Source organism: Podarcis bocagei, assembly GCF_964188305.1.
Source record: "Podarcis bocagei genome assembly, chromosome: 3".
NCBI classification, from domain to species: domain Eukaryota; kingdom Metazoa; phylum Chordata; class Lepidosauria; order Squamata; family Lacertidae; genus Podarcis; species Podarcis bocagei.
Window position 1 is genome coordinate 56,470,609 of NC_138127.1, and position 19,520 is coordinate 56,490,128.

Genomic DNA, 19,520 nt, shown 5'->3' on the forward strand with positions numbered 1-19,520 from the left:
AGTTCAATGAAACATTATTGCAAACATTTAATTAACATGCTTAATTCTTGGTAAACTACTACTACTACTACTACTACTACTACTACTACTACTACTACTATTATTATTATTATGAGCTGGGAAAGCCTGATACCATAGCAGACATCTTTGGTGTTGGCCACTCCATTCAGAAATGAAAATGGAATGTTTCCATGGAATCGTAGAATTCCTGGGTTGGCTCGAACCGCAATCTTCTGGTTAACGTCCGATGTACTGACCCATTGTGTCACTGGTAACCACCATTTTGCCTATTGATCTGCAGCAGGAGAGGTCTCATGATCAATGTGAATGATCATGTGAGTATCTGAAGAAGTGTGCATGCACACAAAAGTTCATACCAATAACAAACTTAGTTGGTCTCTAAGGTGCTACTGGAAGGATATTTTTTTATTTTGTTTCGAATACAGCAGACCAACACAGCTACCTACCTGTAAATGAATGAGCAGCGCTGTCTTTACAGAGCACTGCAGAGCCCTCATTGAACCTGTGCAGAGTAGATTTGATTTTTTTTGTTTTCTCCCGGTCACTATAACCCATCCCAGGTGTGCACAGATGAAGAATGAAGTTATGCACAATGCGTGGCCTCCTGTTCTCTGGTGAAGTATCTCTTAATCACTACTGTATGTAATATTTACATAAAGACTATGCTGAGACCCAGGATACAGTTCAAAAGTTTCCGTGACTGAAGACTGCACAGGTGACCAGCGTCACTTCTACTGCTGCTCTCATTCATTTTCCTTTGGTGGGCGTTGCTCCCGGGACGATGCCCACGAGTTCAAAGAAGCTGCATGTTTCCGTGAAAGTGCCATTACTACTGTATGGACCATGACCTTATTTTTGTTCCTTCGCCTCCATTTCTCATATGACTGAGAACTGTAAAGTTAATATGTAGTATTTTTGAACTTTCTAGGTTCGAAAAAAAGCAAAGGTTAGTGTTATATCAGGTATTCTGGACCTTGTTTTTACTCTCCTGTTTGTTGAGTGCACTGACTGTGAACTTCTACCTTTTTTGTTGTTTTTTTATTGGCCAGCTTGATTTGTTATGCAAAGGCTGTTTGATGAAATCTAAAGGCCTTTCCTCAATAAATTGTTTATTTTAGGAAGTCTTTTTCTTTATTTCATTGTTCGAAGCTGTTATGCGTTAAACCTGTCAGCGCATTCAAGGGCTGTAATTTTACAGTACTTCTGCAACATTTTAATAGTCTAGTTTAGCTCATTGATCTAAACCATAGTGTACATCACCAAAACCGATGCAATTTATGTCTACTGATAAGGTACGTAGCAGCTTCAGGATTTGTTCACAATTGTGACTTGACCTGCTCTTTAGTCCTCTGCCCAGTCTGAAGTTTGAACACCAGTGCGCAGAAGTAACTGGCGCTTACTTATTGATCCTAAAACACATTTCATGTGCAGGTATAATTCTGGTGGCATTTTAAGACCTGTAACCTTTAATAGCCAAGTTCTTTTGATAATTCTACAACATTCAACTTTCATTCATCACAGAAGTGAATCTTGAAAGGCTGCTTTTGTGATTTTCTTGTGTGTGCTCCCTCTCCCTCTCTGATGTGTCTCCCTCTCTGTTGCTAGTTACTAAGCATTTGTGCTGTATTTGCCTTTATAACTTCTGCTTTGTTTCAGAAAAGATCCTTTTTAGGTATAAAAAAGCAAAACTGCTGGGGATGACATGACAAGACCAAATCTAATCCCTTGGTGGTGGTGTTCATCATGTGCAAATAGCAAGAATAGACTGTACAGTAATACCTTGGTTTGCAAATGCCTTGAGAGTCAAATGTTTTGGCTCCCGAACGCCGCAAACCCAGAAGTGAGTGTTCCGGTTTGCAAACAGTCTTTGGAACCGGGATGTCTGATGTGGCTTCCCTGGCTTCTGATTGGCTGCAGGAGCTTCCTGTAGCCAATCGGAAGCCACGCCTTGGTTTCCGAACATTTTGGAAGTCGAACAGACTTCTGGAAAGGATTCTGTTCAACCTCTGAGGTACCACTGTAATCATAATATAATGAAGTCTTCAGATGAGCAGGCAATCATACGATTGTGTTCATTGTGTGGGTCACAAACTGGGCTGTATGAATCAGCCCAAGTGTTTGAGGTGGATGCTTGGCAGTGGCATCTTAAAAACCTGTAAACGGTGAACAGCACAGTAGAATATATTCTTTGTTCTTAAAAGCAAAGACAACTGAATGCTTCTATTACATTGTTTCAAGCTGAACTTGGGGGGGGGGGTTTAAAAGCAATCCAGGTGTTAGACTTCTTCTGTCTTATCAGTTAGAAGTTATTGGGTAATGTAGATTCATAAAAATTACAAACTAAACATTCATTATTTTAACATCTTTATTTTTGTATAAACATATTTAATATTATTTGTGTTAAGGCAATTTTAAAACATACAGTTGTTCATGGGGCGTGAACACTGATACTTAACAAGACAATACGAAATTGCTTTAATACACCAAACCAGAGTCAAATTTTGTTATTTTGGCAAGCACCCTTTCAATCTCAGGTGATATTTTTCTCATTACCTGCCCACTTGTGGAGAGCTGGGATTCAGTGTTAAATGTACATGTTCAAATTTTAGGTTTTCAGAATGTCAAAATAAGCCTAACAGATCATCACAAAACCTCGACTGTTTATGCTTCCAACTCTCACTGCAGTCAGAAGAATTTGAGGAAGTGCAAGGAATGAATCAGGTATGAAAGTAATTTCTTTTATAATGATAACCCTCTTCCAAAAGGTTATACTGAACTAAAATAGCCATATTGAGTTAAATCATGAGGCCAGGTTAGTTATTTATATGGGGCCATTGGTACATATGGCTTTCTAGTCAAATTAGCAAAAATAGAGAGCTGCTACTGTTTAATGGAGTACTAATACTTCATTGTCTGCCATCCACTTCCAGTTTCTCACCCTCTAAGATTTTAGGCTCTGTGTGTGAGTGGGAAAGATTAGATGTTTCAAGGGTTCTTGGAAATGGTAAAGGTAAAGGACCCCTGGACAGTTAAGTCCGGGTGCGGCACTCATCTCGCTTTTCAGGCTGAGGGAGCCAGCATCATGTGGGTCAGCTTTCCAGGTCATGTGGCCAGCATGACTAAGCCACTTCTGGCACAACAAAACACCATGATGGAAACCAGAGCGCACGGAAACACCATTTTTCCTTCCCGCCACAGCGGTACCTACAGTATTCATCTACTTGCACTGGCGTGCTTTTGAACTTCTAGAACTCCAGTTGTTCTGTCCCAGCTTCTTGGAAATGAGCCAAAGGCAAGTGTAGTTCCCAAACATCAGAGGGTCCACCTGGCTGAGTTCCAAACTGCTTTTTAAACTACAGTTTAAAATGAATATTTCAGAGGCTTGGCACAGGCCTTGCTGATAGGGAAACTGGCTCAGTGTTGTGCCCAGACTGAACAACACACCTCTGCTACTATTCACAGGTGAGGTATGTGCCTTTTCTAAGCATATTCATACTTCTGCCAGAAAGTTGAGATTCATAATGCAGTCCTAATGCTTTTGAGCTGTTGGTAATTATGAACAACCTATGCATGATACTATGATTAAAAACTTTTTACTGACTCAGTTGTGTCTGAGGATCACTGCTTGTGTGTTTTGGAAGCAGATCAGTCATCCTAGAAATACGCTCATCAGAGGAAACTCAGTGTAGGTAAGGGTCACTTAACGCCATGTTTGTTGTGTAATTCCTCTGCATTTAATTACCTAGTAACTGTGTAAACAGACTCCTCTTGTTTCCTTGTTGGTATTTATGGACTGGGTTAATTGCATTGGCCCTCTGTTGTGGCCACAGCTTGTTCCATTAAGTGGCAGTGAGGAGGCGTTTGCTCCATGCTGTAATAGTCATAAAGGTGTGAGAGGGGGGATTCTAATTAGCATGCATCAACATGGTTTTAAAAGTGGTGAATTTTAACATTCTGAAAAAATAATCCAAAAGTCAGGAGCAGCTGAGGCAGAAACTGCATTTCTCCCCCCAGAATGTAACACATACAGAAACATACACCTTGGAGAATGGAATTGTATAAGGGAGCTTGCCAGCATTCTATTTCCCCCCTTGGTTCTGGGGCTTTTTAAGATAACAAAGACCACACATAGTCTGTATCCCAGTCAGCGACTGATTCACGAGCTAGCTTTTTTATCACCTTCTGAGTTGCTTAACGAAGTATTCAGCAGAATGCGAGTAGTAGAACTTTTTATGTTTCTCTTCAGGCTACAGGGTAAGAACATAAAATTCTTCCCTATAACAAATGTTTTCATAGGACCAGATCCTTCACTCTGACATGTTTGCATGCAGACTGTAGGCTTGAATCTTGAATAGTTACGTGAGCCACTGCTGCCAAGGAGTTTGTGTGGACAAATGTGCAGGTTTGGTCTCATTGCTGTTTGTTTTTTGTGTAAAGATGGGGTAGGTTAAGAACCACTGGACTTCCTTGAACTTGACAGAGGGCAAGCAAAAAACACTAGGGCAGCAGCAGCAGCATTTCAATTCTGAACAGCTGCTCAGCTCATGGAGCTCTGTAGTAAAGAGTAAAAGCAACAACATCACTAGTCAAAATATGTTCACCCCCCCCCCCTGCAGAATGTGACTAAATATATGACTGGCAGATGGTCTTTTGTTATATCACTGTTGTACACCCCCTTTTTCAATGAAGACTTAAAGGTTTTGCTTTATAGAGTGTATATCGTTGCAAATTTTTTTTTTAATTTTCTCTCCCTTCTTTTGTCAAATTATGACAAAAGCACAATGGGGGGGAAAGCCAAATATTTGCTTCTGGTGATTATTGATACCTAGGGCCAAGTATACACTTACGTAACTTTCTCACCTTCAACAGACCACTGTCACTTATCCACCACCAGTTCAGGCCTCAGATATTGTTGAAATGATTTATAGTAGACATCCAAATATCTCCTGCATTTTCTCCTACACATAACCAAACCCAAAGAGACAAAGGAAAAAGCAGGGTATAAAATAGTACACTTGTAGGGTCATTTAGCCCAAGACGTGGCCCCCATCCAGTTTGAAACCATACCCGGACCCTGCTTTGCTTAGTGCTACTAGCAGTTTTATTATTTATTGGTTTTATTGGTAAGGTCAAATATGTTTACCAAGTACATGATCTAGCCCAGATTAAGTACGTTTGAGGACAAGTGATTTCTCAAACATGCTTAAAGTGCTGAATTCTGGATACAGTGGTACCTCGGATTACTGACACTTCAGGTTACAGACTCTGCTAACCCAGAAATAGTACCTCAGGTTAAGAACGTTGCTTCAGGATGAGAACAGAAATCACGCGGCGGCAGCGGGAGGCCCCATTAGCTAAAGTGGTACCTCAGGTTAAGAACAGAACTCCGGAACGAATTAAGTTCTTAACCCAAGGTACCACTGTAGATCCTTTACTTAGAGCAAAACAAAAACAAAAAACTGAAAACTGAAAACAAAACCCTAGTACTTGTAACAAGGAAAGTAGATTGTAAAGATTCCTGTCCTATGATACACAGTTAAAAATTACCACCTTTTAACTCCAAATGAGTCTTCTTATACTCATTAAAAGGCAGGTGCAGTGTCTTTTCATATGGTGCCTATGATACCTGCACTTCCAACCCTCATCTTCCCACACAATTTCTAAAGGCACTGGCAATGTTACCGTACAATGCACCAATCTTTGCAGACTTACACACAATGAATGTAAACACACTCAGCATTTACTGAACAGCAGTCTTTCTAACAGCTTGCATCACCCATTTCTTCAACCCTTGTCCATTTTGCTGATGACATGGTACATTTATATATTGACTGCATAGCTACTGTGGCGACAGCCAAACTACACTAAGACATCACCCACAAAATCTTGAGGTTCCTCTTTGATGGAACAGATCCTTCTACAAGTGATGTCAGCCAGTTTCATTCATTCTAGCACAGGTTACCTTCTCTGCGCCTGCATGAATTTTACCATGAAATTTGGGGCAAAAGTTGGTGAAGGGAAATTTGTCACTTCCAAACAGGAACTACTATGCTTCAACAGGGCTTTCCTGATCTAGAAAAGTAAGGCAAGCTTGAAAGGTCCAAGCATCTTGGCAGCTGCCAGCTGATGAAGTGCTGAGTCCCACTGCCAAAAGCATCAACATCCACCTCTGCACCAGAGAAGCAGTCCATGGAACACATTTTTTTAAAAAGGCCCAAGATATTACAGGCCACTTAATGTAACGCCTGTTCCAGGGCAACTTTATCTGCAGAACAACAATTCTTGCTAAACATAACCCTTCAGAAGACAAGTCCTTTCTCACTATCCCTTAATCTGAGTGTCAACAAGGCGTGTGGACTTTTCAAAATGTTCTGATGAAGTCCCTCAACAAAAGCTCTGAACCAGCTTAGAAATAATGGCAAAGGAGCAGGTAAGATCTCATGGATCAGTAACTGGTTAAGTGACAGGAAGCAGAGCCTCAGACTAATCGTACAGTTCTCATCGTGTAGGGATGTAAACAGGGTCCCTGGTAATATCTGTATTGGAGTGGGTGGTGGGTTTTTTTTTTTACTTTTTCATAGGGATGAGCAGTGACATGTCAGAGTTTATGGTATGACCTAATTATTCAGAGTGGTTAAAAACAAAAAGGAACTACAGAGAGTTCTGAAAGAGGTGAATGAGCAATAAAGTTAACTGTAAAAAGTTACTGTCCCCAATGCTAGCTTTCCATGTACAGTGCTGGGGTCAAATTTGACAGTAACTGGGGTGGTCTTTACGGGCAAAGTGGGTAGCCCAATAAAAGACAGCCCTGTACCCAACTGCTGTGAAAAGGGCATATAGGGCTGAGAATAAAACTTCCTTTATAGAAAAATATATTGCCAAACTTGGAATGCTGTGCACATTTCTGGTCACTGCAACTTAAAAAGTACACTGTAGAGCTGTAAAACACACAAAAAGGGCAACCGAAATTATCAGGGGGCTGAAGTAAGGTCAACATTGGAGGTTATTTAGGGAAAAATCAAGAGGGAGGAGACACAAAATTATGGTGTAGAAAAAGTACGCCTGGTGTGGAAATGTATGTCTTCCTCTCATGATACTAGACTTCAGGGTCATCCAATGAAACTGGATGGTAAGAAATTAAAGACAGACGAAAGGGAGAATGTCACACAGCGCATCATTAAACAATGAAACTTGCTGCCTTAATGTGTGATGGCTAACTTCAGACAGTTTTTAAAAGGGATTGAAGAAATTCACGGGTGATAAGGCTTACTTTCTGGAGAAAATAAATTTCACTTTCTTATAAAATGACTAAAACGGATTGACAGTGTTAATCCGCTAAAGATTATGGGGAAGTAATTTCGTTGTCCCCGAGAGGGGGCAATGACAATAAAGATATTATTATTATTATTAAGAAGGAAGAAGAAACTGATCATCAATTCCTTCAGGTGCTTGCTACACTGTCATTGCATATTTTATTTTCCTTAATTTGAATAGGGGGAAATTTGAAAATAATGTGCAGAATATGAACCAATATCCCCTGCAAGTTGGAGGAATAAGGGGCAAAGAGAATGAATTCATGGCCATCTCACTGCATTCGGCTTCCGTAGATTTGAAGGAGAATGGCACACCGCAGTCCACAGGAGGTGTGCAGGTTCCCTTTGGGTATGAAGCAGTCTCTGGAGCTTTCACTTTCATTTTTCCTTGTGGCCGTGGTTGCCGTAAGTCGAGCCTTTGTTTATTTCCGTAACTCCTATCATCCATCGACTCCCAACAGTAGCTGAAATAAGAAGAAGAATGGGATAGTTTCATTAATCACCAGTTAAGAGAGAAGTGCAGCCCACCACAAGTCTGCCTTCAGGCATTCAGAAGAGCCGAGTGTGTTATCTTTTAAACAGCTAAACACCTCAGAATGTTATGTGAAGAAGAATGAGCACCACTGACAATGTGGGATGTTGTGAGAAAAACCAAACATTTTAATCTGAAGTACAACTGGCCAACAGCTAATAGGCCCAAACCTGATGAGAGCAGAAGTCCAACTCTGCCAGCAGTCAACAAGTTGGTGGATGAACAGGAATGTCTCGGCCTAGCACTAGTTCACAATAATTCATGCAGGTGCCATCTGCTAAGCACACAACTTAACTGTTTTAAGTTCTAAGTGTTAACTTTTTATTATTGTAACTTGCAGGAATAGTGCCAACTGAATTTCAGTCTGCATGTAGGTATCTTAGTACAAATAATGGTATTTCTATAAGGCATTTTTTAAGAGAGAAAAGTATAGTTCCCCCCTTCAGTGAACTCATAAAATGGAACCCAGATAGGCCAGCATGATGAGCCAGTAAACAACTCTCAAAAACTTTTTGACACCACAATTTTATCATTCAGCTGTTTATTTTATCGTTCAGCTGTAAAATCCTTAAGCAGTTATGTGCATATACCAGTAAGCCTACATTCAGTCACAACTTTTTCTCAAAAAGTCATCATAGGCTAAGAAATAGAATTCTTTGACTGGAGTCTGCCAGTCAAATCATTACATGATTGCCCAGCAACTCTGATCGTACGGACTTCATGACATGTCACCATAACTAGCTTTCTAGAGCAAAGGACTAGCCACCAAAGGTATCCAACTATGAAAACTGGAGACAATAACATACAGATCCAGTCTGTACTTTTAGAAAATCACATCTACCTCATATAGTTTTCCAAGGACCTAAATAGATAGATGATCAAGTTAAGTTACACCTGTGAGCATAAGAACTGCAAGCAGAAAATACATTTGACTTGTACAAATAATTCCACAAGTGGCATGCAAGCCTTAAGACAACCTGTGTGCCAGACAGGCTCACATACAATGCTGCAGTTTTCTTCACCTGTGGCTTTTACATGCTAAGGTGGCTGTTGGTGTTCCATATTAGTAAAAGGCCACGAGATCCTGGCAATTAAGCCATATCCTCCCAAACTGAAACTTCTGCTGCTCAGGGCTATAGCAGTGGGCTCTGAAGAATCCTACTTTGACAAGTCAGTTTGTGACACACAAGGAATCCAGTTAAGTAGTCCTTGTGCGGTGATTTTTGCAAACTTGCATCCATGGCTACAAAAGTTGAAGAGTTAAGAAAACAAGAGCACAATCAAGGCAAAGCCAAGCACTTTGGTTTATGTGGAAGAGATTCTACTATATGCCTTTCTCCCACTGAAACCAAAGGGAACTTTGCATCACTATTTCCAACTGCATCATGCATCTCAATCTCTAAAACAACATCCTTAGGAAGACAGGTCATAATCAAATATTAAAACCCAGCAAGGAGAAGAACGTAACAGTGAGCATTAGGTCGATGGCCTATCTAGTCTAGCATCCTGTTCTCACAGTGGCCAACGTGATGCCAATGGCAGCCCCACTGGCAGGCCGTGAGTGAAACAGCACACGTCTGTGGTTTCAAGCAACTGGTGTTCAGAAGCATACCACCTCCAACCGTGGAGCCATGGAGAGCATTATGCTCCATGAATCACTCCAATTCAAAAAGATACTTCCCTAAATCAGAATACTCCTGTTACAGTCAGCACAATTCAAAACCCTGTCCCAACTACTCAGTACTCTGCAGGGTCAGTGAATGCAACAAACCTACAGTTTGGCCACTCTGAACTGGACAGGAATGCAAATTGCCCCCTGGCATTCCCAATCCCCACCACAGCATAATAGTAGCAACATAACCTCTTCTATATGCTATTCTGCAAAGGCACAATCTCACCATAAGTCACTGGCATTGCCCCGTTTTTGTTCTCAGTGAATTCCCATGCAATTGACCGTGATAATTGCTGCAGCAGACCCTGAAGTGCCTCTAGCCTAGTTTCCACACTGAGACATGGCTCTGTTCAGGCCTTTTCTCAGCCTCAAGGCTGTTCTTTCTTCAGCTACACTGGATATGGGGCAGTTTGCAGCATGCCACTGTTTCACTATAATTAAGAAACTTGCCCATATGCCATCCCTAGGGTATCAAGTTACTAAATGAAGTCACCTTTCAAGATAAAGAGGAAACAAAGCAAATCGGGGAGAAGCTACGCTCTTGGATGCTTTAAACAGGAACCTCAATTGTTACCGATTTTTTTTAAAAAATGTAATTGGATTTTTGGCAGCAGCTTAGTGGAGAAGAGGAATGAAAGCACATGTTCAGCCACCACAGTATCCAACCCCACCTCCATCACATCATGCTAGCATCCTTTGGAGAGTCTTGGCTACTGGATAAGCTCAAGCAATTTGACTTACTAGCTTCAAGCCTCCTCCAAGGTCCTTAACCAATAGTCACCTAGCAGGGTCCTAGAAACAAGGAGGGAAGAGAAAGAAAGAAAGGGAAAGAAAGGCACAGACACATCCATGCACACAGACACATGCACAATTCAAAGACACATGTTCATGCTCCTATAAAAACACATTCTATCAAGGCTGACGTTGCTGAAAGGAGCTGTGCTACTTAGGAGAAATGGCTCAGGGGAAGATCCACCTAAGGACTGCTACCTACCCAACAAGCTACTGAATCAAATACCCAGCCTCTCTCTTGCTTTGGCTAAAAACCAAATATTTCAGGTACCAGAGATTGAAGGAAGAGGGGAAAGTGTTAATAAGTAACCAGAAGAATGACATGGGAGGTAGGTCCCAAAAAGTAGGGAAGAAAAACAAACCTTATCCAGAGTCTCCTTTCCCCCCTCCACCTGCCTGGGCATTTTCAGACAGAGATGGCTGAGGCAGGAAGGCCACAATCCAGCTAAACTGAATTGGAATTCACAAGGCAGGTCCCATTGGAAGACAGAGCTGACCCATTGAAATTAATGGCCATTACTAAACTTGGTAGCATCCAACCCGCATTGTTTTCAATCGGGTTTAATTTAATTGTAACTTGCTTCATCGGTTTCAGGGGGAATCAATAATTAAAAATTTAGCTGTATCGAGACTTAACGTGAACACACATGGCTATTCCCATAGCAGTAAGTAAGCAGAAGGGGGAGAAAACCCTATACCCTCCACAAAAGGATCCACCAGCACAGGGATTGGCACAGACCTTAAGGGCCCCATAGTCTATAATGCCTGATCTAAAACCCAACATTATGCTGTTGACATTCAACACTCCACCGTGGACTCTGAATGGCTGGAAATATCCAGTCGCTGATTGGCAGAGTGCATGATATTCAAAGAAAAGGTATTTCTGGAAACTAGAAGCACACATGACCCAATTCATAGGCAGGTATGCAGAAAATAAAAATCAGGTTGATATACTGGACAGAACATGTACTTTTTTCCTTCCTGGTAGCAGCTATCTACCCTTGCCATTCACATATGTACTCAAACTGACTTGTGCAGCTGTTTTCTTAGAAAGAGGCTATACCTGTGCTGGCCACCAGATGGCTTCTGCAACTTTCTCTGCAACATGTTTACTATTAAGCCGGAGATCCTGTCAAAGCCTTGTGGAAATAAAATGCATTTAATTGGTCCACCTCTTTTATCAGGAATGGGGAAGATGTGGCCCTGCAAATGTTGGACTCGCATCCTTGAACATTAGCCATTCTGGCTGTGACTGATGGGACCTGGAATCCAACACTGGGCAGGCCACAGGTTCTTCAGCCCTACTTTACACTGCAACCTAAACCCCCTGCTTCCCTCCCCCTGTCATACCATCTAGTGGAGCTCAGGTGGTTTGTCATGGTAGCAGAGAGAGCTGGGTGACCCAACATATTTGCCATTCACAGAACTACTTTGGGGTGGCTTCTCAGAAAGACAGGACCAGCTAACCAGCTTCCCAAACCGGTCCCTCACTCCAGGGAGCTGCCACCATTCTACTACATAGCCGGATAAAACAGGGATACAAGACTGGCACAAAACAGAAGCAGGACTAATGTAAAGTCCGGGCATGTGTTACACTATCCTGCTGCTACATACCCTCAGACATTTCTTATTCAGCTCGGTATCACTCCTTAAGATTTGAGCAGGAATGCCCTTCACTTTGGGAAGCAGGAGAAGGTTGATTTTTAACATGGATCATTAAGACTTTGCATGGCCAAGTATAATGAAATTTGGAACTCATTTATACAAAATACAGTATGGTAAAAAAAAATGTAATTAACTGTTAATAATCGTTATAATGACATACTAGACCTTTCCCTCTTATTTTTTTAAAAAAACACTATATGTGTTGTATGTAAAATTAAATAAATAAACTTGGATTGTTATCGTGGCTTCCCCAGTGTTTCATACGTACTAAGATAAAGAACAGAAGAAAATCGCAAAATTGGTAATTCCAGGAACCATGAACAAAAGAAGAGAAAAATTGTGATTAGACAAAATAAAATTCTTTTTAGTTCAAATTAAAATCAATCCAGAGTAATGTGCGGCATAGAGACATATGAGAATCCCTCTTGTGGGAGCTGCTTTCATTAAAATTCACAACCCAGCAAAGTTTTATAATCAGTGAGCTTGACTGTATGCACTGTGGTGAATTGGGGGAAGGCTTTAAGACTAAGTTGGGGTATCTACTGTTGTACACATAACCTGGTTATGTTTCCAGAACCAAGAAGTAACTGTCTACTTTCACTTCACATCTATGCAATCTCCACTCACTAGTAACAAGTAGTACTTAAAACATATAATTGGCGACAATCTGCTCTGTCCTGAAATTTTCACATGTAATTCTCACTACAGGGTATTTGAAACATGTGTGATGACCTCTCACATTATGCAACAGAGTCTCCCATTTGCAGTTTCAGGTTAACATTTAATATAGCCATGTGGATTTCTGTCTAGTTTGTTATTTAAGACCCAGTGATTAAAATTTACAGTAGCTTGATAGTTAAACAGGCAACACTTTCACGTCAGTTTCAGATAATCCACATGCACTAAACATGCAGCAGTACATGCAAGATGAGTAACTACAAACATTTCCTTTTTGTAATTGCCCAGCTAGCAATTTCTTGCATAGTTTAGGTGTAATCTACTGCAGATCAAAGTCTTTGAAATCTGAGAGCATTCTCCATTTAAAACCTTAATCTTACAATCCGCACAGAATTATGATTACAACCTGAAGAACATTCCGAATATCCTTTTCCACTACAAAAATCAATCAATGTGGCCTCCACCATCATCACACTAAGCTATATAATAATTGTGGTCATGCAACATTGGACCTCATTGTTTCCCAAGGCTATTTTAATTATCAGCTAATTCTCTTGCCTGTAAAATTTATGGGCTGGAAACATTCCACAACTTCTCAAATGTTCTTCGCATTAAATATTCAAAAGCATCATATTGAACCCACCTGAAAAACCCAGCATAGCCCCTTTCTGGCACAGAGCATCTGGGAGCTAAGCTGTCATAGAATCACAGACTTGTAAAGTTGGAAGGGACCATGAGGGCCCCTCTGCAATGCAGGAATATTTTTGCCCACTATGGGGCTCGAACCCTTAAGAGTCTCATGCTCTACCAACTGAGCTATCCTGTACCATAATACTGTTGGGAGCCTGAAAAAATAAAATAAAAAAACCGCTGTGGATGTATTCTTGAATAAAAACATAAAAAGATTAAAAACCAACAAATAACAAGAGATGCTTCCATCTCAAATGGGGGGAAAAGGTGAAACCTTTGGTTATAATTATTGCAGTCATTATGACAATCGTGCCACCAAAACAGCACTCCATATAAAAGGAGTCCCCTTCTACTACATGGGGTTGATTCACTGGCCTGCCTGAATGTTCTTTCCCCTTTTAGTCCAGATAAGACCACACCTGCGCTAACTGAATGGATCCTCCAAATTGCTTCGCGTAAGCACATGTGTCAGGACACCACACTGCCTAGTTATTCAATCGTGGGCTGAGCAGACAATGTGCAAAGCTGCATTTGCTGCTTGCAGCAGATGATTTGCCATGACCACCACCAGTGCAATCCCAGCAGGGGAGAAATAGTGCCCAGCCACATCTCTGACTGGCAGCAAGTCTCTCCGCCCTGTTCCTCTGCACTGTCTTAGGCAGCAACTTCTACCTGCCCGTCTGATTTTTCTATGTCCTAACTGTTAATACTGGGGCCAATTTTGAAGGCTTTTGTAAGGAAGAAAGCACACAATCCATGCACCTGCAATTAAAAGTAAGGCTGTATATATTCTGTGTAAGACCCAACAACTGGTATCAGGTGTTTCTCCCCCCCCCCTTAAAAAAAAGGATGTTTCTATGTGCTACAATTGCAAAGATAGGCTTAAGAATGGATTTCCAGTAGCCAATGTTCCTGTTTGCTGCAGAGTTCTCTCACCACACACTTTATGAGCAAAGTGAGACTGCAAACCAACCAAATAGTCTTGCTTAATGTATGCAGTTGGCACATAATTTGGGCTGCTCTGGTGCCATTTGTTTCAGTTGTGTGTAAACTATATGAATGATATAATTTACATTGCAGCCTTCTAGAACCCAGACTATATGGTTTTTGAATCTGTTAATCCAATCGAGCTACGCAATCTGACTGATACGGTTAACGGGAGCTCTTGAATCTAGATGAACTCTGGGTTTAATCAATAAGCCATATGAGTCATATCTGAACACAAGCACAAAACAGAGCATGGTCTTCATACACTGACTGGCCAGCAAGCACTTGCCAACAAGAAGCCCCTTTAGGAGAAAAGGTGGGGTATAAAGAAATATATAACAACAACAGGAAGCTTCAAGGTCATTTCAGTCATACCCGAGACGTTGCAGTACTACTACTCTGATTTAATACAGAATACCAACTATTTTCTTCTGTTAGATGCTGAGAATGCCAGATATTGTATAAGCTGATTGGATCAGGGCACCAAGAGAATGTAAGAGGGGGGAAAGGTAGCTTGAAAAAGAGAATTCATTACAGGCAAGAGAAAACATTCTCTGATTTCACACAGGATGCTTTTGAATTATGCTGGGTGGCTTACCTGAACACATTAGCATAGAAAGACATGGTGCTCTTCAGTCCTGAAACCTCTGGTTTGACAAAACTGAAGCAAGTTTCATGAGCAAATATTCTGGAGTGGTGTGGTGCAGAATGAGGAAGCCTGTTCACTATATGCTGCAGACTTGGTGGGTACTGGCTACAACACACACTCTGTTTTAAGAGGCTGCTCCACCATTCACAAAGTACCTTTAAGTAAACATTCTACAAAATTATTTGTGCTGCTGAAGAAAAGACACTTCTATTATTGTAATCCCTGTCGGATATATGTAATCTGGTTAGTAACTGTTCCGCAGAAATTGCAAAACCAGAGTTTTGATATCTTGATGTTGGGTTTAGTAGATAAACCCACAGCTGACTAATACAGTTCAATACAAAATAGCAAGAATTAAGAATCTGATAATGAGCATCTGCTAACAGTCTTCAGATTGACTCAGCCATTCTGAGAATCTTCAATTCTGAAAGAATAGGCACAATCCTGACATTCATTTTTCCTATATCACCCATTCTAAAAGCTTACTTTTCTTTTGCAAATATGAAGCTTAACTATCAGACAGAATTGAAATGTCAAGTGGAGACCCTGAGCTGAAGCCATGTGCCCAAACATTTGATATATTGGTTATTTGTTTGGACAGATCAAGCTACCATCACAGAAAGGAAAGAAAAAGACAAGATTAGCTCAGTTCATTGTTGGAAATGTAAGTGCATTTGAAAACTTGCTATCTTCAGTTAATTTCTTTCCATTTTGCTCCCTGACTGGAAGAGAAATGAGAAGTTCTTCAGTGTCTTTACTCACGGGTACTTTTCAGCTGAGTTCTGCAGACTTTAAAAAGCAATATTAATTCAGAGAGAGAGAGAGAAATAAGATTAAGTTTCAGTGATAGCACAGCAAAATGTCACTCAGCTGAATTCCAGCACTGCCTCTAGAGTGGTCTACTGGGGGCAACCGGTACACTAAATTCCTCCCCCACCCCATCAGACCTAAATGTGCATGCAAACATCTAATTGATGAACAAATACTCAAGAAAATTAGAATGGAAAAGGACCCGTTTCCTCAAAATATTATTTCTAGAGGCAGCCTTAAGGTTGCAAACCACAGCTCACCTGCAATGAAAACAAAGGCAAATGTCGCCAGAGTCAGTGAGGAGCCGCTGCTGATCATGTTGATGAACAGCTTGAACAAAGGATATAGCAACAATATGGCCCAGAAGAGCCAATTCAATAGAGTCCACGGCCGCCGGGGTGGCACTATGGGAGTGCCAGGATAGGCTCCTGTTCTGTAGTATTCCTCTTGAAAAGAATCCTGGTTAGGGCAAAGGAGGAGAGAGTGAGAAGATGTCAAGGGGTCCAGAGCATGCCCATCCCCTCCGAGTTTCCAACCAGGCCTAGCAAATCTCCTTCACCTTATTAACTATTTTTGCCACACCGTCACTCACTTCTACCTTAGCGCAGGAACCCAAGAAATGATATGTGCACAGGGAGAGAACCACACATGCGACCTAAGCTTTGAATTCCCTTTTCTCTGAAATGGATCCCACAAATAAACAAGCTACTGTGCAGTTTTAAACGCTGCTGCTGTAGAAACTGCTGTGGTGAGCAGCAGAAGTCCAAGGAACAGATACATAAACATGCACATAGCCATCCTTTGGATTCCAACTGGCTCCTGCAGAAGGTTTGATCGCCTCTGATCTCTTGGTGGACATTGTGGAGGAATATCACAGAGGCAACAAGCTTTCCTGTTCCCTGCTCTTAGTTTGTCAGTCACCAACTCCACAGTTTTAATGAGCCCTTATCTCCAAGAGATTTATAATCAAAAGAGAATATTTACTGATCTTGGTGTAACATTTTGCAACATCAACATAGTTAGTTTCTAGTTGCTGTACAAACCAAGCAGTAAACATATTTTTTTGGGGGGCATAGTACACATAAACAAATCCTTTACCTACTGCAGCCTTGTGTCACGTTCTAATTTTAATAATTTGGGAATTTATTTATGTGCTTAAGTTTCTGGGGAACAAAACAACCCATTTGGGGAAGTTCTGCTGCTTAAGTTACTTTAGATTATTCAGATCAGATAATATGTATTTTTGGGAAAGACACATAAGAGGCCTGAGGGTTATTTCTAGCTGCCAACCATGAGAAATTCCTCGTTTCCAAATTGGTTTTGATGAAGCAAGGAAATGAGATATAATCCAGAGATCTAATCAAGTCTGTTAGCACCTCTATAATACATTCTTCTTAGATTCAGCTTCACAAGGAAATTTGTCTTTTCCATTTATTTAGTGTGGGGGGGGGGGGTTTCTGCCAGAAAGTGACTCTTCCTTTATTTATGTACCACTGGTGAAATACTTTGCATGTTTATTTCTATCCATTACAGTGATCACAATTTGAACATATTCCATGCTTTTAAACCTTCTACTGGGCAAACTCATGCCAGCTTCCCCCCTTTATTATGTGAGCAAGAACCTACCCACCCCTTCCTTCCTGGTTATTATCAATTTGTGTTGTTGGAAGTGATCTAAAACACTTAATAAAGCATATAAATCAATTAAATCCAGAAGTATGTATTTTTCCTTCCAAAAAGGCACAGAAGGAATATGCAAATTATGGAGGATTTTGAAGATGTGATTTCCTTTGTACGTTCAGGGAGAGTTAAACATTTGAGAATCTCATCCTTCAGGTATCGGGAACAAACTACATGGGAGAACATCAACATCATTCTAGACTTGTGAGCATCTAGAGGCATTAGGCTGGCTTCCTTTGAAAACGAAAAAGCTGGACTCAATGGGCCTTGAGTGGAGTCAGAGTTACAATTCCTCTCTTCGTAGCACAATAGCTTAACAATATCTAATCAGCTTGAAACACTATCAGCCAACTGTTCAAATATACAGATTAATTCAAACTAATGGATGGTAGATTTGAAAGGGGGAGAGGGTTTTTTGGGGTTTTTTTTTTTTAAAGGTACTGATGCCATTATCTTATGCATGGTTCATGGCAGAGCACAATAATCAAAGTCCTAGTAGCAGGAAGAAAGCAGCAGACTTATGTTGCACAGGGGGAGGGTGTGTATGTCTCCCCTGCCTTGCCTCCTCCTTGAATTCTAAATACAAATTAGGGTGACCAGATTCAAAAGAGAACAGGGCTTCTCCAACTTTTAATAGTGGTGTAGAAGAGGGGATTTCAGCAAGTGTAGCTTGCTGCTGATATCCTTTCTTTTACCTCATTAAAGGTGCAGGAGCCCTGTCTTCCTTTTGCAACTGGCTACGCCAATACAGATGCAGAGAGCTTCTGCTGTTTAAAATGCATTAGGAAACACAACTACTGCAGGAGACTGTCTGCAAAGAAGCTGAAAATCCATGTAGAGCCTTTTATCATCCGAAGAGCTGCTGAATAATAAACCAACCTTCTCTTGATAGAGTTTGTGAAGCCATTTAGAACATTCCTGCTCATCTTCTGGGATTTCCTCTAATGGAATCCGCCTACAAAGGATAAAGAGGAGAGAAAGAGAAAACCACTTGCTACCATTTGCTATATAATTAAAACCAACAGTTATTAAATTAGAAGTGGGTAAATGTGTACAAATTCCAATTTAAAGCCATATGCAATCGAGTCAAGAGTGCATCAAAATGTATTCGCTGGTACAACTTGTACAATCAACTGTTTGGGTTAAGTATATTAGGGAAGGAAATAGCAAAGGGAATATACTTACCTTACATATAAATCCGCCTGGTATTTTTTCCCATTTAAAACTCCCAGCAAAGTTGGATTCTCATTATTTCTAAAATTCAGTGTAGAATCATACACGGCTGAAACTACAGAGGAAGAGAAGACACCACACGCTATGATTGCTGTCACAGACTGATTTTTAGCACTACTGAGCTATCTCAGGGAGCATCACTTACAAGTCTCCTGCCTCCATCCAACGGTGGAAAATAATCACTTGCTATAGGCAGTGACGGTGGTTTATTATGTATTTACTTTTAAAAATACATACTATAACAACTGATAGGAAAGGACACTCGGAGGTAGGAAAGAAAGTGAGCTGCCTATCAAAAAACAAATTAGAGCTTGAATCAATCAAAAGGACAGATCTGGATCCACAAATTACACATAGCAAATGAGTGTGAGAGCTGTAGGAAGGCACATGGTACTATCTTGACCAGTGTGTGGCTGAAGCAAACCAACAACCGGCTCTCCAGGATGTTGGATCTGCCACATGAGACATTTTAAAGAAGTGGCAACCCAGTGTGTGGTGTGACGTCTGCAGTAGCAGATGGCTGACGACAGGAGAAAGGCTTGGTGCCTACCACAACATATGCAATCACCTGCAAACCCTCTCCTGAGGGTGGAGGGGGCACCTCAGCAACTAGGTGCAATGGATACAGCAGCCACACCATGTCCTGTAAATACCCAGCCAAGGGAGGCAAAAGGTGGATAGTTATTTATTGACAAATGCGCACACACACAAGCTCCTAAGGTGCACCAGATACACATGCACAAACACGCATATGTTTTACAGGTTCCTGTCCCGCAGAGCAAGGCAAGAGCATTCCAT

General features: G+C 41.0%; 2 protein-coding genes across 18 annotated transcripts in view; one reads left to right on the plus strand and one right to left on the minus strand.

Moving 5' to 3' along the window:
* Window positions 1-1,142, plus strand: part of MAP3K4 (mitogen-activated protein kinase kinase kinase 4) — a 72,953-nt gene extending 71,811 nt beyond the window's left edge. For all 5 annotated transcript variants that reach the window (XM_081187929.1, XM_081187925.1, XM_081187927.1 and 2 more), the window contains one exon: window positions 582-1,142. In XM_081187929.1, coding sequence (XP_081044055.1) covers window positions 582-602 — 21 coding nt within the window. In that variant the 3' untranslated portion in view covers window positions 603-1,142. The remainder of the gene's footprint in view (window positions 1-581) is intronic.
* Window positions 1,143-2,372: 1,230 nt separating this feature from the next.
* Window positions 2,373-19,520, minus strand: part of AGPAT4 (1-acylglycerol-3-phosphate O-acyltransferase 4) — a 67,967-nt gene continuing 50,819 nt past the window's right edge. For 9 of the 13 annotated variants that reach the window (XM_081187934.1, XM_081187933.1, XM_081187938.1 and 6 more), the window contains 5 exons: window positions 18,675-18,777; window positions 18,369-18,444; window positions 16,070-16,268; window positions 7,611-7,798; window positions 2,373-4,979 (listed from right to left, as the gene is read on the minus strand). In XM_081187934.1, the coding sequence (XP_081044060.1) occupies window positions 7,713-7,798; window positions 16,070-16,268; window positions 18,369-18,444; window positions 18,675-18,777 (464 nt within the window). In that variant the 3' untranslated portion in view covers window positions 2,373-4,979; window positions 7,611-7,712. Of the gene's footprint in view, window positions 4,980-7,457; window positions 7,799-14,948; window positions 15,789-16,069; window positions 16,269-18,368; window positions 18,445-18,674; window positions 18,778-19,520 lie in introns of those variants that run through there. The other 4 variants (XM_081187943.1, XM_081187944.1, XM_081187945.1 and 1 more) reach the window with 4 other exon arrangements.